The sequence below is a fragment of the Ictidomys tridecemlineatus genome, chromosome 1 (genome assembly GCF_052094955.1).
Source record: "Ictidomys tridecemlineatus isolate mIctTri1 chromosome 1, mIctTri1.hap1, whole genome shotgun sequence".
NCBI classification, from domain to species: Eukaryota; Metazoa; Chordata; class Mammalia; order Rodentia; family Sciuridae; genus Ictidomys; species Ictidomys tridecemlineatus.
In genome coordinates, this window is record NC_135477.1 from 24,433,972 (window position 1) to 24,458,854 (window position 24,883).

General features: G+C 38.4%; 2 protein-coding genes and 1 long non-coding RNA gene across 14 annotated transcripts in view; 1 reads left to right on the forward strand and 2 right to left on the reverse strand.

Moving 5' to 3' along the window:
* As3mt (arsenite methyltransferase) overlaps nucleotides 1-12,815 on the reverse strand; it is a 26,567-nt gene extending 13,752 nt beyond the window's left edge. For all 4 annotated transcript variants that reach the window (XR_013424141.1, XR_013424127.1, XR_013424135.1 and 1 more), the window contains exons 1-10: nucleotides 12,643-12,815; nucleotides 12,375-12,430; nucleotides 12,017-12,144; nucleotides 10,760-10,910; nucleotides 9,820-9,956; nucleotides 8,256-8,325; nucleotides 6,525-6,606; nucleotides 5,597-5,728; nucleotides 5,130-5,272; nucleotides 2,142-2,276 (exon numbers count right to left, since the gene is read on the reverse strand). Coding sequence is in view for 1 of the 4 variants with exons in the window: in XM_078017500.1 (XP_077873626.1) it covers nucleotides 2,142-2,276; nucleotides 5,130-5,272; nucleotides 5,597-5,728; nucleotides 6,525-6,606; nucleotides 8,256-8,325; nucleotides 9,820-9,956; nucleotides 10,760-10,910; nucleotides 12,017-12,144; nucleotides 12,375-12,430; nucleotide 12,643 (1,035 nt within the window). In the remaining 3 variants the exon portion in view is untranslated. The remainder of the gene's footprint in view (nucleotides 1-2,141; nucleotides 2,277-5,129; nucleotides 5,273-5,596; nucleotides 5,729-6,524; nucleotides 6,607-8,255; nucleotides 8,326-9,819; nucleotides 9,957-10,759; nucleotides 10,911-12,016; nucleotides 12,145-12,374; nucleotides 12,431-12,642) is intronic.
* LOC144365688 (uncharacterized) lies at nucleotides 11,326-24,679 on the forward strand. Its single transcript, XR_013424447.1, has 2 exons — nucleotides 11,326-12,022; nucleotides 14,201-24,679. It is a non-coding gene; the product is annotated as an uncharacterized LOC144365688 (long non-coding RNA).
* Nucleotides 12,960-24,883, reverse strand: part of Borcs7 (BLOC-1 related complex subunit 7) — a 27,170-nt gene continuing 15,246 nt past the window's right edge. For 2 of the 9 annotated variants that reach the window (XM_078017949.1, XM_078017972.1), the window contains exons 4-7: nucleotides 23,348-23,410; nucleotides 23,209-23,252; nucleotides 20,871-20,891; nucleotides 19,580-19,809 (exon numbers count right to left, since the gene is read on the reverse strand). In XM_078017949.1, the coding sequence (XP_077874075.1) occupies nucleotides 19,716-19,809; nucleotides 20,871-20,891; nucleotides 23,209-23,252; nucleotides 23,348-23,410 (222 nt within the window). In that variant the 3' untranslated portion in view covers nucleotides 19,580-19,715. Of the gene's footprint in view, nucleotides 19,532-19,579; nucleotides 19,810-20,870; nucleotides 20,892-23,208; nucleotides 23,253-23,347; nucleotides 23,411-24,883 lie in introns of those variants that run through there. The other 7 variants (XM_078018011.1, XM_013362086.4, XM_005333612.5 and 4 more) reach the window with 7 other exon arrangements.

The window sequence follows — 24,883 nt, forward strand, 5'->3', positions numbered from 1 at the left end:
ATGCATTATTTCATTTGTTCCTCATGACCTGAGAGAAGAAGTTATTACTTCCCTAATACACATAAAGTTTGAGGAGGTTAGGTCACTTATCAAGATCAGAGCTGAGTGGCAGAATAGCGTTTATACTTAGGAGTCCAAGGCTTGTGTGCTTGACCGCCATGCTATGCTACCATCCTGCCCCAGCAACATCAGAATCTCATTTCCTTGGGCTTCCAAGGTTCAGTGCCCTGAGGTGTACCACCACTGTTAGGACCTGGTGACTGCTGGGAGCAGCCCTGGCAGACAAAAGCAAGCTTAAAATCCATTATTAAGCCTATTCTAAACAAAACAATATTACAAATGAATGAAGGGACAGTAAAATAATTATGAGAACATGAATGGGAGAAAAGTAAAAATATATGAGGGGAAAGAAAGGGACACTTGTATCTGCCACAACTACTTATCTGCCTTCTTCATAGAGTAGTTGTGAGAGATTACTTGGCATAAGTTGTGATAAAATACTTTAGAAAATACTATATCAATATAATAGTTACTAGAATAATTCTAAATATAAAGCTAAAATATTTTAGAAAATAATCTTTTGTGTGTGTGTGTATGTATGTATGTATGTATGTAATAGGGATTGAACCCAGGGATGCTCTACAACTGAGCTACCTCCCCAGGCTCCCCTCCAACACTTTTTGAGACAATCTCATTAAGTTTCCCAGTCTGGCCTTGAACTTGAAATCCTCCTGACTTAGCCTCTGGAATCACAAAGATCACAGGCAAGTGCCGCCAAAGCCCAGCTTCATTTTAAAATACAGTGGACTACTGTCCCAAATACACATTTAAGAAATTAAGATACAGTGGAGAAATGATGATTATTCAATAAATAAGAAAAGTTGAACTAGTTAATATCAAGGGAAAAAATTGGGAGGACAGGATAAAGGATATATTTATTGAGTGTGACTGCAGAGGGGCAACACAGAGGAAGCCCTTCTGAGTGCGGGGCCTGCCACTTTTCCAAGGGACCACAATTGGGAATATATTTGATCCCATAGCCATTGGAGATGAGCTGCTTCTCAGCCACCAAATTCATCCACATTAAACTGGGTAAAACCCTAATTCTTTGAGATGTATCTTATCTGGGAAACTTGATCTTGGACCTACACAGAACCTCAATTACATATTCTTTGTTCTGCAACTTGGTATGAATGGACATGATGACTACTAGTCCATGTGAACCCTGCCTGTTGTCCCCTGGGACTTCACAAAGCACTTCACAGACTCGCATGGGGCCTAGACTGGGGACAGTATGAGATCAGACACATGGACATTCACTTGGAAAGCACTGTTTCCAAATTCCCTTAGAGTAACGCATGCAAGTAACAGGTTGCATATATATTATCATCCCACCTCAATGTTTATGCTAAAGTAAATTCCAAAAAGGATTTAAAAATTTAAATGTGAGCCAGGCCTGGTGGTGCACATCTCTAATCCCAGCTACTCAGGAGGCTGGGGCAGGAGGATCACAAGTTTGAGGTCAGCCAGGGCAAGTTGGTGAGACCCTGTCTCAAAAATAAATAAATAAAAAGACTGGGGATGTAGCTAAGAGGTAGAATGTTCCTGGGTTCAATTTCCAATACCACAAAAAATGTTAAGTTAAATTTTGAAAACAATAAACTTCTGATCTTAGATTTGGCAATGGATTCTTAGACATGACACCAAAAGCACAAGCAACAAAAGAAAAAATAGATAAACTGGAGTTCATCAAAATTAAAATACTATTTATTTATTTATTTATTTATTTGGTACTGAGTATTGAACTTAGGGGTGCTTTACCACAGAGCTACATCTCCAGTTCTATTTTTTTTTTTTTTTTTTTTTTTTTTTTGTGGTGCTGGGGATCAAACCCAGGGCCTAGTGCATGCGAGGTAAGCACTCTACCAACTGAGCTATATCCCCAGCCCCTCCAGTTCTTTTTATTTATTTATTTATTTTTATACAAAGTCTTGCTAAGTTGCTGAGGCTGGCTTTGAACTTGTGATCCTCCTGCCTCAGACTCCCAAGCCACTAGAAATATAGGCATATGCCACTGGGCCCAGCTGCATGATGATTTTTTTAAATGATTCTCTGAGGTAGGGAACTGAAAGTCACACCACCTTTGACTCTAACACAAAACAGCCTCCAGATGCTGGCAACTTGTCTCCAATTGGTCTGAAGAGAAAATCTTGAGCAAATCGTGAATTCTTCAAGACAGCTGCTGTGTCTTCATCTACTTCAACAATTTCACCTTCCTAAAGAGCAGCATAAAACAAATATTTGTCTCATTAGAAGGAAAATGCCCAGAAGTTTTACTAATGATGGTATTTTAAGATTAAAAGACCACACCATTCCTTCTGATGTAGCTTTCCCTCATGTTCGGACCCTGCTACTAATTCCATGGGTATTCATAGATGAAACTGAACAGTGTCATAATTAATCTTTCTTTGGTGACAGTGCTAAAGGACATTTATTGTTCCAGTGTCTCAGACAGATGTAGAAATCACTGAATTTATTACTAAAGGATGGGCTTTGGATGAGTGGTTTTTAAATAGTATTTCCTTGAGTCCCAGAGTGCCTGGGAGGTATGGGTTAAGTAAAGCAATGCCTGACACATGGTATTTTTTTAAACAATTTACTTTATATATAATGTGTGTGTATGTATATGTATGTGTGTGTATATATATATATATACACATTTATTTATTTATTTTTATATAGTGTTGAGGATCAAATCCAGGGCCTTGCACGTGCTAGACAAGTGCTCTATCGTTAGCCATAACCTCAGCCCCTGACACATGGCATTTTAAAGGAGATTTGTTTTTAAATGCTATTAAAATGTTGTTTTGAAAGCCCCTAGAGCAGATAATGATCTCAAAGTCCTTTCCACTTTGCTATGTGACTCCACAGGACCTGACAGTACACCAAGTAGCAAGAGGTCCTTGAAGCAGCTCCGAGGGTTCTACTCCACCAGTGTGTAATAATCATGAAGATAAGATTTGGATCAAAAACTCAGAAGATGAAGATAATTAAGTCCTTCTATCTTTGGAACAAATAATGGCTGCACCTTGTTTACTGATATTTCAGTATATATGTACCAGGTATTTTGCTATATTATTGTTAATCTCTACAGAAACTTAGCAAAATTGGTTATTATTATTCCTACTTTATAGTAGAGCAAACTGCTCTATTATAATTTGGGTGACTTATTCTAGTTTACCCAAATAATAAATATCAGAGCCAGAATTTGAACCCAGGTATCTGATTCCAAAGTCAATACTTTTCCATCTTGAGAAAACAAAGTCTACCCTATAAAGAGTACATTGAAGTTAGTGTTATCATTAAACTCTAAAACTCTTGAGTTCTATGATGCAGTTAAAACTGCCAGGCACAGTGGTGCATTCCTGTAATCCTAGTGGCTCGGGAAACTGAGACAGGAGGATCGAAAGGTCAAAGCCAGCCTCAGCAATTCAGCGAGATGCTAAGCAACTCAGTGAGGCCCTGTCCCTAAATAAAATACAAAATAGGGCTGGGGATGTGGCTCAGTGGTCAAGTGCCCCTGAGTTCAATCCCTAGTACCAAAAAAAAAAAAAAAAACCAAAAAACCCTGAAATACTGTTATGTAGTGCTTCTATTCTTTTCCATCTCACTTCTCTATATGAAAATTTTTTCTTTTCCTTTTTTTTTTCTTTTCCTTTTTTTTTTTTCTTTTATGGCACTTGGGATTGAACCCAAGGGCATTTTATCACTAAGCTACATCCCCAGTAATTTTGATTTTTTTAATTTGGACAAGGTCTCATCTTGACACAAGTAATTTCATTCAGTGTACTTACACACATCTGGGTGTATAGCCTACTACACATCTAGGCTATGTGCTGTGTAGGTGTATATACACATAATACATATACTCATTGCTCCCAGGGCCATGATGAATGAAACAATACAAGATTAAATCAAGCACAAAATAAAATAAAATCAAAAGAGTAAACAATGAGATATATGCACATGTTACTGGAATAATGCAACATATTCTTTTACAGTAAACTTTTTTTCTTTAAGAAGTATACTTTAAAATATCAATAAAAGGGCTAGGGATATGGCTCAATGGTAAAGTGCTTTCCTAACATGCTAAAGGTCCTGGGTTCAATCTCTAGCACTGAAACAAAAATTTTTTTCAATAAAAAGTAAAATACAGTAAATATGTGAACCAGTAATATCATCTGAGCCAGTAATATCATCATCATTTATCATCATTATCAAATATTATGTTCTATACATAATTATATTTGCTATACTTTTACAGGACTGGCAGAAGAGTAGGTTTGTTTATATACACAACAGGAGAAACATATGAGTAATATGTTGTGCTATGACTTTATGATTGCTACATTGTCTCTAGGTAATCTTATCGGACCATTGTTATATCTACAGTCTGTTCTTGACTGAAACATTGTTACACAGCACATGACCACATGGGAATATATACATACATATATATATATATATATATATATATATATATATATACATACATATGTACAGATATTTGTACAAACAGCTGAAGCAAACATGACAAAATGTTCTCAGTTGCTGAAATAGGTAGTAGGTATATAGGTATTCACTGAATTTTTTAATTTTTTTTTTATTTTTCTGTATTTAAAAACATTGTTTATAACAAATATAGGGAAAGTACTTTTTGACTTCACTTACAAACAGCCAGGAGCTAAAGAGGCTGAAGTAGGAATATTCCAAGTTTGAAGCCAGCATCAGCAACTTAGTGAGACTTTAAGTAACTCAGAAAGATCTGTCTCTAAATAAAATATTTATAAAGGACTGGGAATGTGGCTTAGTGGTTAAGCACCCCTGGATTTAATCCCTAGTACCAAAACCAAAAACAAAACAAAACAAAGCTATAAAAAATAAGACATAATGCAAGGTCAAGAAAACGTGCCTGAAGCAAGAACAAGAGTAGAAAGACTGCCAGAGGCCATGGACATCTTCCTTCCTCCTGCAATGCTAGGGTTTGACACAAGGTCTCTCACATGCTAGACAAGAAGCAACTCTACCACTGACCTACCTGCCCCAGTACCATGTGTGTTTTTATTTACCTTAAATATGAAATTTGCATCAAATATTAATTGTTTTTCATGTCCTGTGATTCCTCCATTGTAAATAGTTTGGCATCTTTCAGTTGGTCCAGTGTTAGGGAGTTTGAAGAGACGAAATGTGGCCGAAACAAAACGACAATCACCTAGAAAGAGATACCCATGGTTCACCTCCAGCACTTCAACAGTGTTATTTTGCTCAGCACATGAGGATAGAACATTTCATAAAGATGATATTCCTCTTCGCATTCTGCCAACAACCTTTCTGAGCATTTCATTCTACTTATTGAATAACTTCAAAATGATTTATTAAATATCAAATTTTTGGAGGGGGTGGACATTATTTAAGAGACATGATAGACGTTTCCAGATGACAAAGTCTCCCCTGGGAGAATCACTCAGTAGACAGTAATAACCAAATTTAAACCATTCAGGCTGCAATTATAATAGTCCCTTCTGTTTTTCCTTACCAATAATTCTTTCAAGTTCCTTGTTTTGAATTGTAATGAGATTGGCAGTGACTAAACGTGGAGGGCAGAATCCAATTTTTTGGGCAAGGAAGAAAAGATCCTTCCAGTACAAAGCACCACCTAGGCACTCACCTTAAAAAAAAATACATATTAATCAATTCATAAAGCAGTAATGAAGAAACTAATACTCATACAATTACTTATGACATAATATTAGTTAAAACCTAAGGCCTAGAAACAGAAACTAAGATAAACATCCTCCAAGGCTTAGAAACTCCTGATTAAAACTGCATATTGTTGCCAGGCGCAATGGCGCACACCTGCAATCCCAGTGACTCAAGCGGCTGAGGTAGAGTTATCACAAGTTCAAGGTCAACTTCAGCAACTTATAGTGAGACCCCGTCTCAAGTCTGGAGACATGGCTCAGTGGTAGAACCCACACTGCCTGGTACACTCCCCAGAACCACAAAAACAATACAAAAAATAAAAACAACTTTTAATTTCATAGACTGACCACAAAAATGCATGAATATTTTCAACTTCCAGAGACTCCATTAAAGTGACAATAAAGGCAACATAACAGTGATGAGAACATTAAGGGGACTTAGGGGGCATGGACTCTGTCTGGTTGCCTTCATTTCCACACTGTATTTTTCCAAGTATTTTTCATATTATTTACCCCATTTAATCTTCATAACAGCCAGATTGTATCATTATTTACATTTTACAGTTTGGAAAGCAACAACTTTAGAGATTAATTAATTTGCCCAAGATCACATCCCTTTTGAGTGGCAAAGGAAAAGAATGGAACCTCAGCCTCCTGGCCTTACCCCATCCATCTGATCTCACATCAGATACCCTCCTTCTGGAAGGACGGATCTCTGTACATAATCATCTACCTTAAAACAAAACAACCAAGAACACCTACCCCATAAAACTTTGTGTGTCTTGATTTCTTCTGGCAATTCAAGGCTAGCATAGACGTCACTGAAATATAGCTCCCCACCGTGCTGAAACACAGCAGTGTTAGTCCAAGCAAGGTTAAAGATTAAATTGATCCCAGATAACGAGAAAATGGATGAGGGCACAAGATCAATTTCAAAAACCCACGCAAGTGTTTGAGCTGACCACGCTAACCCTTTGTGAACAAATAACAGCTGCTTCCCTTACTGCAATCAATAACCAAAATCTTTTTTATCAGGGCCCTATCCAACAGGCGATAAAATCACTTTGAACAAGTATCTTCCTTCCTTTAAGTGCCTTTCTCTTAAAGATGCTTGGATTGCCTCGATTTTTAACCAATCCAAACAAATACAGGCCCAGTTGGTTGTAAAACTAACAGAAGATTTAACAGTATTCATAGATTCTCAGCCATTAACAATAACTTTTTGTAATGTTATTATTATACATTATATTTTTAAAATATTAGGCTGGGAGTGTAGCTCAGTAGTAGAGTGCTTGCCAGTCATGCATAACACCCTGGGGTCAATTTCCAGTGCAAAAAAAAAAAAAAAAAAGTTGTTCTTCTAATCCAAGGCAAATGAGTGACCCAGAACTTACGAATTTATTTAGCTGATTTCAAAAGCATAGAGGTTCCAAGAGCAGTGGTGCACACCTGTACTCTCAGCAGCTTGGGCGGCTAACGCAGGAGGATAGTGAGTTCAAAGCCAGCCTCAGCAAAAGCAAGGCACTAAACAACTCAGTGAGACCCTGTCTCTAAATAAATTACAAAATAGGGCTGGGGATGTGGCTTAGTGTTCAAGTGCTCCTGAGTTCAATTCCCACTATCCAAAAAAAAAAAAAAAAAAATATATATATATATATATATATACACATAGAGAGAGAGAGAGAGAGAGAGAGAGAGAGAGAGAGAGGTCTATATTCTATAAAGTTTACCTTATAAAGCACATGTTGGTGAAGATAGCTGGTATATAAAATGGCACATTAACAAAGACATTGTGAGATCATTTCTACTTATTTTTATTTGAGCTGTATTATAGTATTATATTTTAATTTCTCTAAACTAAAACTAAAAATCTCAATTTTTTAAAAGACCTGGGATGCAACCCAAGGCCTCATGCATGCCGAGCAAGTGCTCTACACTGACCTAAATCCCCAGCCCCCGCAAATCTCAGAAGTTTGTGTCTTTTAGCACAAAGACCCATCTCATGACACACAGGAAGGCTGTGGAGCTCCTCCAAGTTTTCCTTTTAGAAAGACATTAATGTAAAAGTTCCACCTTCTCTAACTTCCCAAAGATCTGAAATCCTGGGAGATAAGAAATCAATAGCTCTGAGAAACACTGCACATTCTAGCAGACAGAATATTCATAGCAACCTTTCAGTAAGGCTAAAGGTTCCTACAGCTCTGCACAAATATGCTAGATCACATCCAGCAGCAAGCACAAAAAGTCAATAAGGCAAAGATTTTAATGTGTTCAATGACAATCATGACACACAGACTTGATATCTTATGCAAACTGAGAAGGAAAAGAAGCTGCATCTAGGAGGTTTTGCCACTCTACATTTTTGCCACCCTTTTTAAATTTGGCAGATATGTTTAAAGAGATTGAGCCCTCAGTTTATGGAGGAAAGAACAGGACTGATTCCATCAGCACTCAATGATGTTTGAAGATCATTTATGTCACCCCTCCCCTCACCTTCAGGACTCGATACACTTCCTGCAGCACTTGTTCTTTATCAGGCACAAGGTTAATAACACAATTGGATCTGAAAAAAGAAAAGATGTTAAAGAACTCAAATCTTTTATGTTCCTAAAGGTGGTTCCCATTTCGTCAAAACTACACCATTCTTCTGAATGCCCTCTTCCTCTCTTCCCTGCACTCAACTTTTTTTGCAAGGTAAGGGAGATAGGGAGTGTTTAAAATTCCAACTATTATCAAGTAAGAATGTACAGAAAAAAATAGGAGGCACTGCTGGGTGAGTGGCACACACATATAATCCCAGCAATTTGGGAGACTGAAGCAGGAGGACTGCAAATTCAAGGCCAGCCTCAGCAATGTAAAAGACCCTCCAAATAAAAAATACAAAAGGGCTGGGGATGTGGCTCAGTGGTTAAATGCCCCTGGGTTCAATCCCTGGTTGTATAAATACATAAATAGGGCTGGGGATATTGTTCAGTGGTAGAATATGCCTCCGTTCAATCCCTAGTACACAAAAAACAGAAAAGAGAGAAAGAGAAAAAAAGGAGGCAGGGTTCTTATTTGTTTTGCCCTAATGCTAAACAAGCAACAAGATGAAACCTGGGACCAGCATTTCTTAAGCCACAAGTGAATAAACTAAGTTCCTTGATGGCAGCTCTCCTAACTAATGCTGTCACTTAGGTATGATTTGACAACTCAGAGAAAAACAAGAAAACACAGAATCCTACAATTTGCCATCAAAATACTACGGTCATGAGCCATATAATATTTTGGGGGATAGATAGACTACATACATTTAATATGATGGTGGTCTCATAAGGTTATAATTGAACTGAAAATTCCTATTGCCTAGTGACATTATAGCCATAGTAACATAGCACAACACACTACTGGTGTGTTTGTGGTGATGCTGGTATCAAACCTACTGCACTCATATAAAAACAGAGCCCAAACAATTGTATATAGCGCATGGTACCTGATAATAATAATGAACAACAGTGTTATTGGTTTATGTATTTACTGTACTATTGATTATTAGCATATACTCTTACTTAACAAAAAAGACGTTAAATATAAAATGGTATGCCACATTACCCCAGCAGCAGCCTCATACATTTCCTCTGTACCTTATCTCCATCACATCATTTTTTTCATATGCTGGATTTCATCTCATGTTGCTTTGTTCATCTTGGCCCCAGGCTCAATAGGCTATTCACAATGAGGAAATTGCCTACAGTGCATTTTTCAGAATGTGTTCTGTCATTAAGAAGCCTGTGACTCTACTAAAGATAGTAGGTCAGTGTGTGTTGTATGAGCAGATTTGGTTCAGCTGATTTTTTGGGTTCACTGGATTATGGTTTGGTTTAAAGTAAATTATCTTGAGCTAGTGTGTTCTGCTGCCAATGGACCATGAGCAACTCAGATCAGTTTCTTTCCTTAATGAGGTCATGCTAAGTTTAGTTTTGTGCCCTAAGTGAGAGTCAGTTCAGCAAAAAGTGGTGGCATTTGTGTGTTCTACAGGAAATAGGCTTTACTCATAACTATAAGGATATAGGCCTACATAACAATATCGTAACTCTCATTCTGAATTCCAGCTTCTGCCAACTTCTCAATGTAGCCATGAATAAAAGTCACATTGGATGTCTGGAAGCCATATTTTTCCATGTGATAGTCAAGGTATTTTTTAGCCACTTCTACCTAAAGGAAAAAAATATATAAATTTCATTATCAACATTTTTTAAAAATACCACATTTTCTCTAAAATTTTACTATTACTAGTGAAATACTCTTTCCCAAGAAGTATATTTCTTTCTTCTTTTTTTGGGGGGAGAAGCTTTATTTTTTAAAATTTGTTCTTCTTAGATGTACATGACAGTAGAGTGTATTTTGACATTATATATACATGGAGTATAACATTCTAATTAGGATCCCACTCTTGTGGTTGAACACGAAGTGGAGTTACATTGGTCTTTTATTCATATATGGGCATGGGAAAGTTCTGTCCTATTCTTACTACTGTCTTTCCTATTCCCATCCCCTCCTTTCTCTTCATTCCCCTTTGTCTAATCCAGTTAACTTCTATTCTTCCCTCCCCAGCTTTCTTGTATTCTTGGATAAGTATGCAAGATTCCTATTGACCTTGAAGGATATGCTACATACTAGCACATAAACTCTCAGTTACATGGGTCTTGCTTGAATAACCCCTTCATTCAATGGTAATCTTTCAAGTCAGATTGCAGAAGGAAAGAAAAGATGGAACTTCATTGGGTCATCATGATATTCATATATCAGATCAAATCTCTGGCTTTGTATTCTCTCAGAAGAGCTGCTAATGGTCAAAGTCTTCAGCTTCCAGGACAAGAGGCACTAAAGGCACAATTGATCATTGCTAAATAGCCACCTTTTAAAATTATCCCTAGAGTCACAAAGGAACCAACTTCATCCCTCCAAGAATGCACTGGAGAATTCTTTCCTCCTTGTCCTCCAAATCTTTGCCTTACCTGGCCTTCAGTCATGTCTATGCCTGTGACGTGGCCCTTCTCACCAACCAGTTGGCTAAGTGCATAGCAATCTCTGCCACTTCCACTACCCAAATCCAAAATCCAGCAGTTTTCCAGACACTCAGGGATGACCAGACCACAGCCATAATACCTGAGAAATGGAAACTACAGATTTTTTTCCCATAGACTACTAGAAAATATGAAAACACTAAATCTTATACCTTCCTCTTTTTTTTTCTTTTCTCTTATCACTCATTCATATTTCTATTTAATTGTTTAGTCTCCCCCTCTAAATTGGAAGCTGCAAGAAGGCTGGGACCACATCTGCTTTCCCACAGTATTTTTGGGCACTGTGCTAGGTATTACAAATTAAATAAACCATTTAAAATATTTGCTGAATAAACACATTTGGAGCCAGGTGCTGTGGTGCACACTGGTAATCCCAGCTACTCAGGAGGCTGAGGCAGGAGAATCCCAAGTTCAAAGACAGCCTCAGCAACTTAGCAAGATAATGTCCCAAAACTAAAATTTAAAAAAAAAAAAAAAAAAAGGGCAGAGCTCAGTGGTACAGCACTTGCCTAATATAAATGTCAGGTCCTGGGTTCAATCCCCAGCACCACAAAAGAATAATATTTGGACATTAGCTGCTTAGCATCTAATCCAGGCCCAGGACTGAGCTATTTTTTGAGGAAAAAAATTCTGTTCCCCAGGTGCATTTACTCTAACTTGGAAGGTGAAACATAAGCACAGAAAACATTTTTCATGATTAATTGACAAACTAAGTGTCACAGGAGTGAGTGCCATAGCAGTTTGGGAAGAAGGTGCTCAAGGATTAGAGGCTTTCTAAAGTGGGTAGGACATTAGTGAGGTGCTGGAGGGCTAGAGCTGGGAAGATGGAAAGAAAAAGGAAGGCTCTCCACATTGGTAACTGCTCGCTGGCCAGGCAGTGCTGATGGCAGTGAGAAATGAACAGTCAGAGGAAGCCAAAGCCAGTTAGGAAGGAGGGCCATACTAGGACAGTCTTGAAGGTCAGGTTCCAGGATTATGACTGTGTCCTGTAGTGGGAAGGGAGGGAGGGGTGTCTTTGGAGGTTCTTAAGCAGAGCAGTTAAGATGATCAGTGCTGAACTTTGGGAGGCTTACAATAGACAAGGCAAGCAGGGTGACCTGGTGGCGATGGCTTAATTCCTTAATGCCTGGCATCACTATCTTTTGGGAAAGCTACAGTCTGGAGGCTTCATGGGTCAGGGAATTCTACCTTAAGGTAACTTCTTCGTGCACATTCTGCAGGGCTTCCCTGATGTGCTTGGGTACAGGCCTGGCCACGGTGACGCAGGCATTAGTCTGGAGGTCCTTCGATGTCTTCAGCACCTGCCCGTAGTAGTTCTAACCCAGGGTGGAGACGGGTGAGGCGGGGAAAGGGTGTCTGCAGGAGAGGGCTCCACCACCAACCCCTACACTCCCTCCCAGGCCTGGCTGACCCTTGCCCCCTGGCAAAGCTCCAAGCCTGGGCTTAGCGCTCCTAGGGGGCAGGAGTAGGCCTCGCGGGCTTCCAAAGGCCAGGGCTCTTGCCTAGCGGAGTCCCTGTGGGCCCTTCCTGGCCCTACCGCTCCCACCTGCACGTCCTTCCGGATGTCCGCCTTCTGGCTCTCAGCGTCGCGGGGGGCGGCCACTGCCAAGGGAGGAAAGGGAGCTGGAAGAGTGAAGGTGGGGGCGGGCTCGGGCGGGGGCGACGGACCCAGGGCTGGCTGAGGGGCCGGCCGCGCGCCTCGCGGAGGACGGAGGTCTTGCAGGGGATAGCGGGCGGCTGCCGCGTGGCAGTGGCGGGACCGGGGCAGGAGAAGGGGCTGCGACCTGGCCTGAGGGCGAGGGGCGCGCACTCACTGTCTCACGGGCTTCAGGGCCGGGACCTGCGCTCGCCCCGCCCTGGCGCCGCCAGCGGGCTCCCGACCCAACCCGGACGCGGGCGGGAACCGGGCGGGAAGGCACCCCACCGGCCCCTGCCCTGCGCCGCTGTCCTCGCGTCGCCTCCCAGGCCTGCTGGAGCCAGTCCCGGAGGTTACCTTAGGTGCTTACAGCATCTGCTGTGTGCTCCGCTGTGATTTGTCATTTACAGGAGCACATTTGCTGCCTTCATCGAATACCCAGAGACGGAGCATGATTCCATCTCCTTTCGGGAATGAAATCGCCTTTCCACAATCTGTTTTTTAAGTCAGGTTTTATTGAGATAAAATTTACACTCAACCAAATTCACCTTTCTTCAGCGTACAGTTCTATGAATTCTGACAGCCCTGTACATCACTGTCACCAAGGTTAAAAGTTCTCATACCAGTTTCTCTGTGCCCCTTTGTAGTAAATTCCCTCCTGTCACCCTCAGCGCCTAAGCACCCACAGATCTGTTCCCCTCCCTATAGGACATTTTCCAGATGTCCTGTAGATAGAATCACACGGTATGCAGCCATTCTTAATTTATTCTGAGTTGTATTTAGGAAAGCAATTTTGTAAGTTCACTTTCACCTATAGTAATTTTTGGTCGGGTCACATGTGTTTTCCCGGTATTGCCGACCATTATATTTATATATCTCTTTTCCTTTTGTGGTTGCAACAAGCATTTCCATCATCAGGACGGTGCGGAGGCAAGGGGGTCCAAGTGAAAGAGTACCTTTGTAAAAACGTGGACTCTTGCTAAATTACATTCACTTTTCAGTCTCATTTGCCAGTACATAAAAGGTTTGTTAAAATTAAGCTAGTAAATTTTCATTTTTGCTGGAGCTGGGGATTGAACCCAGGACCTTGCACATGCTAGGCAAATGCTACACCTCCAGCCCTTTACAACTACTAAGTTCATAAAAGGAACATCTATATAGGTATCACTTTCTAGAAATTATGTAATGGTGGAAACAATCCTCAATAATTAGTTTTCAAAATATTCTCTCCATAGAATGAGTTCCTTTAGAAAAGCAGTTACTTTCTCACTCCTTGTTAAAAAAAGAAGCTTTTAGTGGGCTGTGGTGGCACACACCTGTAATCCCAGCAGCTGGGGAGGTTGAAGCCTGAGAATTGTTAAATTCAAAGCCACCCTTAGCAACTAGTGAGGCCCTAAGCAACTTAGGAAGATCTTATCTCAAAATAAAATGTTTAAAAAGGACTGGGGATGTTGTTCAGTGGTTAAGTGCCCTGGGTTCAATCCCTGTTACCAAAAAAAAAAAAAAAAAGAAGAAGGAGCTTTTTCTTATAGGAAAAGATTAATTAACACAGGAAGGAGGTTAAAGAGAGGGCTTATCATTTTCAGTTGGGCTTGCTTTATTATATTATCTTCAGTCTGTGGTTTAGTCTTTCTTCATTTTATAAGAACCATTTGATAATATTTAACCACACACAGATAATGCAGTTAAGCAAACTACCACAAACTTAAAATGAGTTATTCCCACTTCTCCCTCAGGGTATCTGGTGTGTTGAGCTGATTTTGGACCAGATTGAGACTGTCAGCCATTCTGATTGGTCAGTGCCTCATCGACAGGTTTGTTTTTGTTTTTCTTCCATTTTTTGTCATGCTGGAGATCAAACTCAGGGTCTTGCACATACTAGGCAAGTGCTCTACCACTGAGTTACATCCACAACCCTTGTTTCATTCTTTATTTTTATTTATTTATTTATTTATTTATTTATTTAGGGGAGTGGGTACTGAGGATTGAACTCAGGGACACTCAACCTCTGAGCCACATCCCCAGCCCTATTTTGTATTTTATTTAGAGACAGGGTCTTACTGAGTTGCTTAGTGCCTCCCTGTTGCTGAGGCTGGTTTTGAACCTGTGATCCTCCTGTCTCAGCCTCCCAAGCCACATTCATTATTTTTTTTTAATACCCCTACTAAATGGCAGATATGCTAATTATCTGTATAGTACCTAAACTAAATTATTTGTACACTACATAAACTAAATCTCATATTAAGCCCTATTGTAAATATTAGCCACAGTTAATTTTTTTTAAAAATATTTTTTAGTTATAGATGGACACAATATCTTTATTTTGTTTTTTTATTTTTATGTGGTGCTGAGGATTGAACCCAGTGCCTCATATGTGCGAGGCAGGCGTTCTGCCATTGAGCCCCAGCCCCAGCCCCAAAAGCTAATTTTTTATCCTTTATTTTTGGTACTGGGTATTCAATCGAGGGATGCTTTACCACTGAGCTACATCCCCATTTGAGACAGAGTCACTAAATTGTTGAGGCTGGCCTTGAACTTGGAATCCTCCTGCTTCAGCCTCCTAGGTCCCTGGGATTATAGCTCTGTGCTGCCACACCTGGCACAAAAAACTAATTTAAAAAAACGATAATTGCCAGGTGAGGTGGTACATGCTTGTAATCCCAGAGGCTAGGGAGGCTAAGGTAGGAGGAGTTAGAGTTCAAAGCCAGCCTCAGCGACTCGGCAAGGCGCTAAGCAACTCACGGAGATCCTGTCTCCAAATAAAATACATAATAGGGCAGGGGATGAGGCTCAGTGGTTGAGTGCCCATGAGTTTAATACTGGGTACCAATAAATAAATAAATAATAAACAGGGAGGCTGAGGTGGGAAGATTACAATGTGTGGCTAGACTCTAAGCAACTTGGGGAGATGCTCAGCAAGTGAGCAAAACCCTGTCTCAAAATAAAAAATAAAAAGGACTGGGGATGTAGCTCAGTGGTAAAGCACTCCTATGTTCAATCCCCAGAACCAAAATATATATACATATACGTATATACATACATATATGTGTATATATATATATATATATATGTGTATGTATATACACACATATGTGTATATATATATATTTTCATCTTTTCTTCTCTTACCTCCAAGGATGGCCTTGTGCACCTTAGAAACTACTGGTCTGACAATCCCAGAAAGGCAGATTTTTGTTTTAGTACATAGACTCATCCTTCAAGAAGTAGAGCTTTCCAAAATGGCCAGCATCCCTGAGTAAAGGATTTCTCAAACACTGGAAGCATTAAGCAGAAGGTGGATGAGCACCAGAATGCTTGCCCCCTACAAATTGCAGCAGCAAGGACAGATAGATTAGAGTTGGTCACTTCTAACATCCTTTCCTTTTGTACAAGTTTTTTATTATGTTAAAGACAAGACATGACGGATAACATGCTTGTTTCTACTTATAAGAAAAGTAACAGGTAATAGAAGCTAGGCTAGTGGTCAAAGACCTTCATCAAGCTAATGACCTTGGATAAGTCATTTGTCTCCCTGAGGGTGTTTTTCATTTGCAAAACATTACCAGAATGTAACAGTTTTATAGTCCCTTACATCTCTAATTTTCAAGGTTCTGTGATTCATTCTTCTTCACCAAATATTATGTTTGTTCTTAGGTTTTTAAAACATACTCTTTTTTGGGTTGGGGCTGTAGCTCAGTGGTAGAGCGCTTGCCTAGCAGGTGCGAGGCCCTGGGTTTGATCTTCAGCACCACATAAAAATAAATAAATAAAATAAAGGTATTGTGTCCAAATACAACTAAAAAATAAATATAAAAATAAAATAAAATAAAGGTATAGTGTCCATCTACAACTAAAAAAGATGCTCTTTTAGAATTTTTTTTCATTTAGTTTCATTTGAGATAGTTGAATTTTAAGTGCCTTTTCAGTATACATTACACTAATAAAGATTTTATTATTTCTTATTAGTGTAATGTGTTTGGTAACTGTTATATCAACTTTGTACTTCTGGAATTGCTTGAATAATTCTTCAAAATTTCTTTATTCAATTATTTTAAAGATTTTAAAAGGATTTTACACCAATATAAATAAATAAAAATCTCCTAAATTTTCTTACTTTATCTGCTTTTTATTTCTTTAATTAAAAATCAAAATCATGGGGTGGGGTTGTGGCTTAGTGGTAGAACACTTGCCTAGCATGTGTGAGGTACTAGGTTTGATTCTCAGAACTGCATACAAATAAATGAATAAAGTAAAGGTTCATCAACATCTAAAAAAATTTTTTTTAAAGTAAAAATCATATTTACTTCAGCATGTAAATTGGTATCTTAACTATTATTTTTACTATTTTGGGAGTATATGGAAAGAATTTATTCTTTAATAGCTTGGAAAAGCCACAGGAAAGCACTATCATAAGCAAATAACCTGTGATTATTCTTCGGCAGTTTATCGATTATGGTATTTCTCATAACCAATTGGGAAACATTCTATTTTTTAAATATCATTTTTGTAATATACTTTTTAAAGAGTCAGACATTTTGAAATTAATCAAATTCTAGCATCAAGCTGAGATAAATTTTTTCAAATCTAATTAATTTATTTTAAGGGCTGGGGATGTGGCCCAAGTGGTAGCGCGCTCGCCTGGCATGCGTGTGGCCCAGGTTCGATCCTCAGCACCACATGCAAACAAAGATGTTGTGTCTGCTGAAAACTAAAAAATAAATATTAAAATTCTCTCTCTCTCTCTTTTAAAAAAAAATCTTTAAAAAAAGTTTTAATTTATTTTAAATATCTCCTATTCAACTATAAATTTACCAATTTGTACTTTTATGGTTGAGCTCACACTTTAACAATTTGATCCATAACAACTTCTTAATAATTGTTTTATAATTTTTTTCTAAATCTTTGTCATTTGAGCTTAGTTTTATTATTTTCATTTTTATTTCTTTTGTTTTCTTTCCAAATTCTAACTATACTCATTGGGAAAAAAAATTATTTCCACTGTTATCCCCCTAAGATCTGCCCAGGCTGATCTTAAACTGTGATCCTCCTGCCTCAATCTCAGACAGGAATACACCACCGCTCCTAGACCTAATACAAAGATTTAAAACATAATTTTTTTTCTTCTAGTATTGCCTAATGTCATCATGTAAATTTTCTTCCATGAAATTTGAATTTTCATTACTTAAAAAATATCTTTGGGCTGGGTTTGTAGCTCAGTGGTAGAGCACTTAACTTAGCATATGTGAGGCATTGTGTTTGATTCTCAGCCCTGCATATAAATAAGCAAAATAAAGGTCCATTGACAACAACAAAAACAATTATCTTCCAGCATATCCACTATGACTTATGTTACCTAATGAAGTATTTTTTATATCCATGTTTTTGATCACTAGTGAATTCTATCTATGTTATTTATTTCTATAAAAAATTATGTAACATTTTCTATTGCTCTCACATTTCTGGTTATCTGTTTATTTTCTTTCATATATTTTGGCATTATGTTTTTTAAAGTGACTGATTTCACTACTACTAGATTTTCATTATATACCTTTACTATTTTTTTAATATTTTATTTTTTAGTTATAGGTGGACATATATTTATTAAGTTATTTTTAGGTGGTGCTGAGGATCGAACCCATGGTAGGCCAGTGCTCTACCTCTGAGCTACAATCCCAGCCCTATATACCTTTACTATTACAATGTTTACTATGAAATTTATCTTATTGGATACAATATAAGCAATCACTGTTTCTTTTCTTTTCCTTACTGGGAATTGAACCCAGGGATGCTTTACCACTGAGCCACATTCCCAGCTCTTTTTATTTTTTATTTTGAGACAGGGTCTCACTAAATCACTTAGGGCTTCACTAAATTGCTGAGTTGCCTCAAACTTGCAATCCTTCTGCCTTAGACTCCTGAATCGCTGGAATTACAGGCATGTATCACCATGTCCAGCTAATCACTGCTTCTTTAACATTTGTTCTAACACAAAGCAAACATAGATCATACCTCCATTTTAATGTTTTTTGTCTTAAGTATTTTACCACTTCTTGTAACAGTTGGACTGTTTTTTTTTTTCTCTTTTAAAGGTAAGTAGAGCCTGTTTACATTTAAAAATAATTGTTAGTAAAAGTTTATAGAATTAATGCTTAAGTAATTGATTTTTCAGATTCTTCACAAGTGTATACATACATATGTGTATAAAGAGAGACATATGTAATTTTATCTGTTAACTTGGTATTATATAATATGAATTAAATTGGATTGAATTTGCTTTTTTTTTTTCCTATCAGGGAAGACACTTTCTCATGTCAGCTTTCTCTCAATTCCTTACAATAGGATAGTCCCAAATTAACTTCAAACAAAGTACTCCTATAGATAATGGGAATGTCAATTAACAAGAAGAATCTAATGAACATAGATAAATACCTACAAATATTAAGGTTTTCATCGTGGTACAATCCTGTGCCACAATCACTCATAGTAATTCATCTCCCTTCACATTTGGCAATGACGTTGTACAAGTGAACTTGCTGATAATTAGCAAAATTACAAAATGAACCAAGGTCATTTAATCAAGAATCACAACAACAAAGGAACCCAAGGAATGCAGGTCAAGGCAAGAGGCTACAGCTGGCCAGATATGATTACCATTTACTTAATTTTCATTTAGGAATTTGCTACAACAAATAAGATAAGTATCTTCTCTGAGTTAATAGAAAAGAAAAGAACAAGTCAACAGGTATTACCTATCATTATTCATTACCTATTAATATTCACGAAATAAAAATGTACCCTGAATGATCTAAAAGAAAAAAAAATTAATTATTTTCATGGTTCACAGTAGAAGTTTTATGCTGTCAACTTCTTTTCAGGAGAAACTATACATCCACAAATTTTTTTCAAATGCAACGTTGAGATGAAATGGAAAATCAAACCCACAGCCCAAAAGTTGTATAAGACAATCCTCCTTAGCATCAGGCAAAGAAGTGCTGTTCCCCTCTTATATGCCATTCTATTTTAACAGGTGATTCAACTGGTCCTGTAGATCTGATGACTGTTCAACACTAGAAATTAGAATAGAGAAAGGGTTTATCTGAAATGAGCAATAAAGATTTTCTTTGTATAATCTATTTATTCTTTAATGCATAAATATTGTTACAGATAAATCCAAATTCATATTGGTGGGACCAATACCAATACTTCTAGGTGTATGTGCTGCCACAGCACAGATACCTAGAAGTGTTTCATTTATAAACTAGATGTAGTGACATGTACCTGTAGTCCCAGCTTTTTAGAAGGCTGAGGCAGGAGGATCACTTGAGCCCAGGAATTTGAGGCCAGCCTGGGCAACATAAGGGGAAAAAAATGTTGAAGCTTTTAAGAAAGGTTTTTGGGCTGGGGATGTGGCTCAAGCGGTAGCGCGCTCGCCTGGCATGCGTGCGGCCCGGGTTCGATCCTCAGCACCACATACCAACAAAGATGTTGTGTCTGCCGAGAACTAAAAAATAAATATTAAAAATTCTCTCTCTCTCTCTCTCTCTCTCTCTCTCTCTCTCTCCTCTCTCACTCTCTCTTTATTAAAGAAAGAAAGGTTTGCAAAACCATCTAGTGCTGGTCACACAACTATAATCCCAGCTACTCAGGAGGCTAAGACAGGAAGATCACAAGTTCAAGGTGAGCCTAGGTAATTTAGGAAGATCCTGTCTCAAAATAAAATAAAAAGGGCTGGGGATGTAGCTTGGTAGCACTCACCTAGCACACAGGAGGCCTTGGTTTCAATCTCCAATATCACACAAACAAACAAAAAAAGCCAATCTATTTAATGACTTTAGCACTTTTACTCTACTTAATGAATTTTACCAATGTAAAAGGGTTTTTTTTTTTAATTCCTTAAAGTTGGGTCTATACCCTGTAACTTTTAGAATGCCCTTACTAGCAGTGAATTGAGTTACTATATGCCTTTGAAAATTTCTATTGTTGTTTGTAGTATAGGGGATTAAATCCAGGATCTCACACATGCTAGGCAAGTGTTCTACCACTGAGCTAGATCCCCAGACCGGAAATACACTGGTTTTGTTTTTGTTTTTATTTTTTTGGTAATGGGGATTAAGCCCAGGGGCACTTTCCCACTGAGCTATATTCCTAGACATTTTTCATTTTTTATTTTGAGACAGGATCTTGCTAAATTGCTTAGGGTCTTACTCAACTGCTAAGCCTGGCCAAAGGCATGTGCTGCCACACCATAGATATACTGTGATCTTTAAGTCCTAAATGAGCTATCTCAGAGCATGCCAATTTAAGGGCATATGTCAACCAGAATTTTACACTGATCCTGGGTAAAGCAGTACAAATCTCCAGCCTGCTTTAATTGGCCCCCCACTCCCTGCTTTTGGGATTACTTACTTCTTCTGAATAGCTTCTTGCCTAAATCAGAAAATGAAAGAGGAAAATAAACATAAGAAAACCTGGTGAACTAGTAGAAGTTATTTATGATATATACAGATATATACAGGCAGAACAAATTTCCAGCTCTATATTTCACTCTATATTTCTGTCCATCCTCTCCAAAGATTATTATAAGGGATTCTTATCTGAGTGCAGAGCTGCTAAAAAAAAAATGGATTCTAAAAAACAAATGCCAAATATTTTCTCTGATATAAGGGGGGAGACTCAAAGTAGAACAGGAAGGGAGAGCATGGGAGGATGATTATTTCTAGAGAAGGAAGAAGGGTGGGAGGGAAAGGGAGGGTGAAGGGGAATAGCAAGATTGGGGGAAGATGATGGTCATCATTATACAAAATACATGTAAGAAGATTTGAAGTCAGTTTCAGTATACCTTATATACAGATATGAAAAATTGTGGTATATATGTATATTAAGAATTGTAATGCAAAAAAAAGAGTACATGTACAATGGCATAATTTGGCATGAACATACTTTATATTCAGAGTTATGAAAACTTGTGCTGTAATGGGTAATAATGAGTATAATACATTCCACTATTGTCATGTATGTAAAAAATAAAAAAAGAAAGAAATCCTCATCTCCCAATGTGATGACATTAGGGGTGAGGGCTTTGGGAGGTATTTAAGACATGAAGGTGTTGTGTAATCATCTTTCATGCATGGGAATAGTTCCCATTAGAAAAGAGACATGATTTTTCTTCCCGTCACATGAGGATACAATGAGAAGATGACCATCTGTGAAATAAGAGGAAAGCCTTCACCAAGAACCCAACCACATGGAAACCTTGATCTCAGACTCCCAGGCTCCAGAATTGTGCAAACTAAACATTTGTTTAAACCACCAGACTATGGTATTCTACCACAGCAGTCTAAACAAAGACACCACATCTTACCCCATCTCCTTTAAACTGTCTGACTTTAGAAAACTTAACCTCTGAAACCCTGATTATGCCACCAAATCTTTTACAATGCATTATAAAAATGAGAAATATATAAACATATCATACAGATTAATATAACCACAGAGGAGGTCAGAAATGATCAATAGAAAAAGAGAAGAATTCCTTTCACAGGACTCTTGAAGCAGTTGCCACAAAGTTCTTCCATGGATCTATATGTCCCTTCCTATAAAATAATAATACTGTTTATAATAATAATTACCATCAATCAATGTTACTATAGTAAGTAAAGGGAAGTTGTTGAATAAACTTTAGGTCCTTGCAGATGATAATTTCCTAAGAACATTAATGCCCTTTTCCTATTCTACCAATGAAGCTACATTTTAGTGTCTTTGTGGGGGTGATGAGGAGGGGGATCTGGACATCTCTTCTCCCACAGCAAAACTCCCTTCATACTACTAAGGAATTCATAAACAGCTGCTAAATTGAGCAGCTCACTCCAACTTCCACATAACCCTAACATTTCATAAAATAATTTCAAAAGAAATACTCAGAAATATCAAAAGTAATTACCAATGGATGATATTACTAAAAATGATTTTTGATGTTCTTTTTCAAGCTTTTCTGTAACTTCTTATTTATCTATAATGCAAAAATTACGTTTTCATAAGGGGAAAGGTTTTTTTATTAAAAGTCAAGTTATGTACATTTAAAAAAAAAAAAGATGAATTCTAGGGCTAGGACTGTAGCTCAGTGGCAGAGAGCTTGCCTAGCATGTGTGAGGCACTGGGTTTGATTCTCAGTACTTCACTAAAAAAAATAATAATTAAAAAAAAATAAAGACATGCTGTCCATCTACAACTATTAAAAAAAAAAAAAAGGTGGATTCTAAACTAAAGAGGTAACAGTACTCTCCAGAGTGAGGGAGTGGTCCAACAAACCAGAAGAATGGCTCAAATTCGGCAGCTGGTTCTATGTAACATGTGGATTGTAAGACACAGATTCCCATTACACTTGATTCCCTGGTGAAGGGGTAGTTACCACAGGAGAGACACTGGGCACAGTTGACAAATATCAGGTGCTAAGCACAGTGCCAGCATAGTCCTGGTATGGGCTCTGACATTATAGGATATCCCTCCAAGGAGTCCTCATATTAACAGAGGGGGGTTCACAAAAGGTGGCCCATGCTCCTGATCTCACCCTCTAACTCAACTTCTAAAATGTCAGGCCTCTCTCCACAGAGGAATTTCATCCTTGACCAACCTCAACTTCTCTCCCAACCCTGCCTCCATGGGGAAAATGTGCTGAAGCACAGAAGCAATGAAAGCGGGCTATAGATGATTTGCGGCAAGCAGTTGCTAGAAAGGGAATACTCACTGGTACTGAAGATGTGTTGTTATTATTGCCATTTTCCTTAAGCTCTGCATAAAAAGAGAAAGAAGCAGAATATTCCACTTCCTGGTAGCCACACCAACTATGTATCTAAACCCAAATCATACAAGAAATTATTTCTTACGTCTTCGGAGTGCAAGATGGCATCTTCCTGTAGTACCATGTTTCGAGCTGCCTGACCCAGCAGCTGGAAGACAAGAATAAAATGGTAATGATCAAAATTTCCAAACTTCCTGCAATTTTCTCTGTGCAACTGTTCCACCACCATCCTCTCCCTCCTGCCCTCCTCCATCGAACACAACCACAAATGTTCATAATATAATGGAGAAGAACTTTCCATTTGTTCGTATTGAAAATTCATTTCATTGGCACTGTGGCAGTTCTGGCATGGGCTTGACATCTGTCCAAAAGCCTCCTCCTGAGAATCTGAATGCTCCAAGACCACAGGGCATTCTGCATAGCTTATTCATCAAGTGTCAAGAGAAATCAGCATGAAACCTTTATCTCCGTAAGTCCAGTGACAGAACTTGACTTCTGATTCTTTTTTTTTTTTTTTTTTTTTTTATGGAACTGGGAATTGAACTCGGGGCACTCAACCACTGAGCCACATCCCCAACCCTATTTTGTATTTTATTTGGAGACAGAGTCTCACAAAGTTGCTTAGCACCTCGCTTTTGCTGAGGCTGGCTTTGAACTCACTATCCTCCTGCCTCCATCTCCCTAGCCACTGGGATTACAGGTGTGTGGCACTGCGCATGGCTCTGACTTGATTCTTTAAAAGCAAATTTGGAATTTGTAGTAGTTAGAGAGTGGTGAGGTAGCAGGAGTTGAGGCTAGGCTGGAAAAGACAGGGGGAATGGATCTGTCTAGAAATGCAACTCAGTGCTGGAACTCTTACCTAGCGTACAAGCCTAGCACCACCAAAAAAAAAAAAGGAAAAAGGAAGACAATAAAAAGGATGGGGAGGGGGTCCTGTAAAGAAGCTCCAAGCTTAGAGTGGGAACCACTACATGGAAGATGGCCAGAAGGGGTTGGAGAAGAAAAGCAAGGAGAAATGTGGAGGCAGATTTTAATGAGTTCACAGATAGCTGGGCCTTGAAACAAGAGAGAAAAAGCTGAGCTTGGCCTCAGCTGGATGGCCTGAGGTCACAGCAAAGCTGACTGAGTTGACACTGAGAGGCAAGCAGAGATCAACTAAGATTTCTGGCCTCATGGTGTACCCTGCTCCCAGCATCCTAAGTCCGGCCCGGTAAAGATGCAATGTGCATCCTATCAGCCCTCCCTGTTCCCCTAGGGTAGACAGTCTGGTGAAAATGGATGTAGTTCCCAGATTCCTTCCCCCAGGAAAACTTTTATTTATTTATTTTTCTTTTCAGTTTAAGTTTTAAAATTAGTAAATCTTTATGTACTTCTGAAGTTTGAACAATAAAATAAAAACCTTCCATCTCTGTCCCTCCCCCACTCTCCATGCATGGCTATTTTTATTAGTTTTTCATTTATCTTTCCATTGTTCCATTTTAAAACAAGGACACTTGTATAGTTGTCCCTTGGTATCTGCAGATGATTGTTTCCCGGGCCCCAGTGGATACCGAATTCTGTAGAGCTCAAGTCCATTATTTAAAATGCCACCAGGGTGGGTGGGCAGTGAAGAATGAAGGAA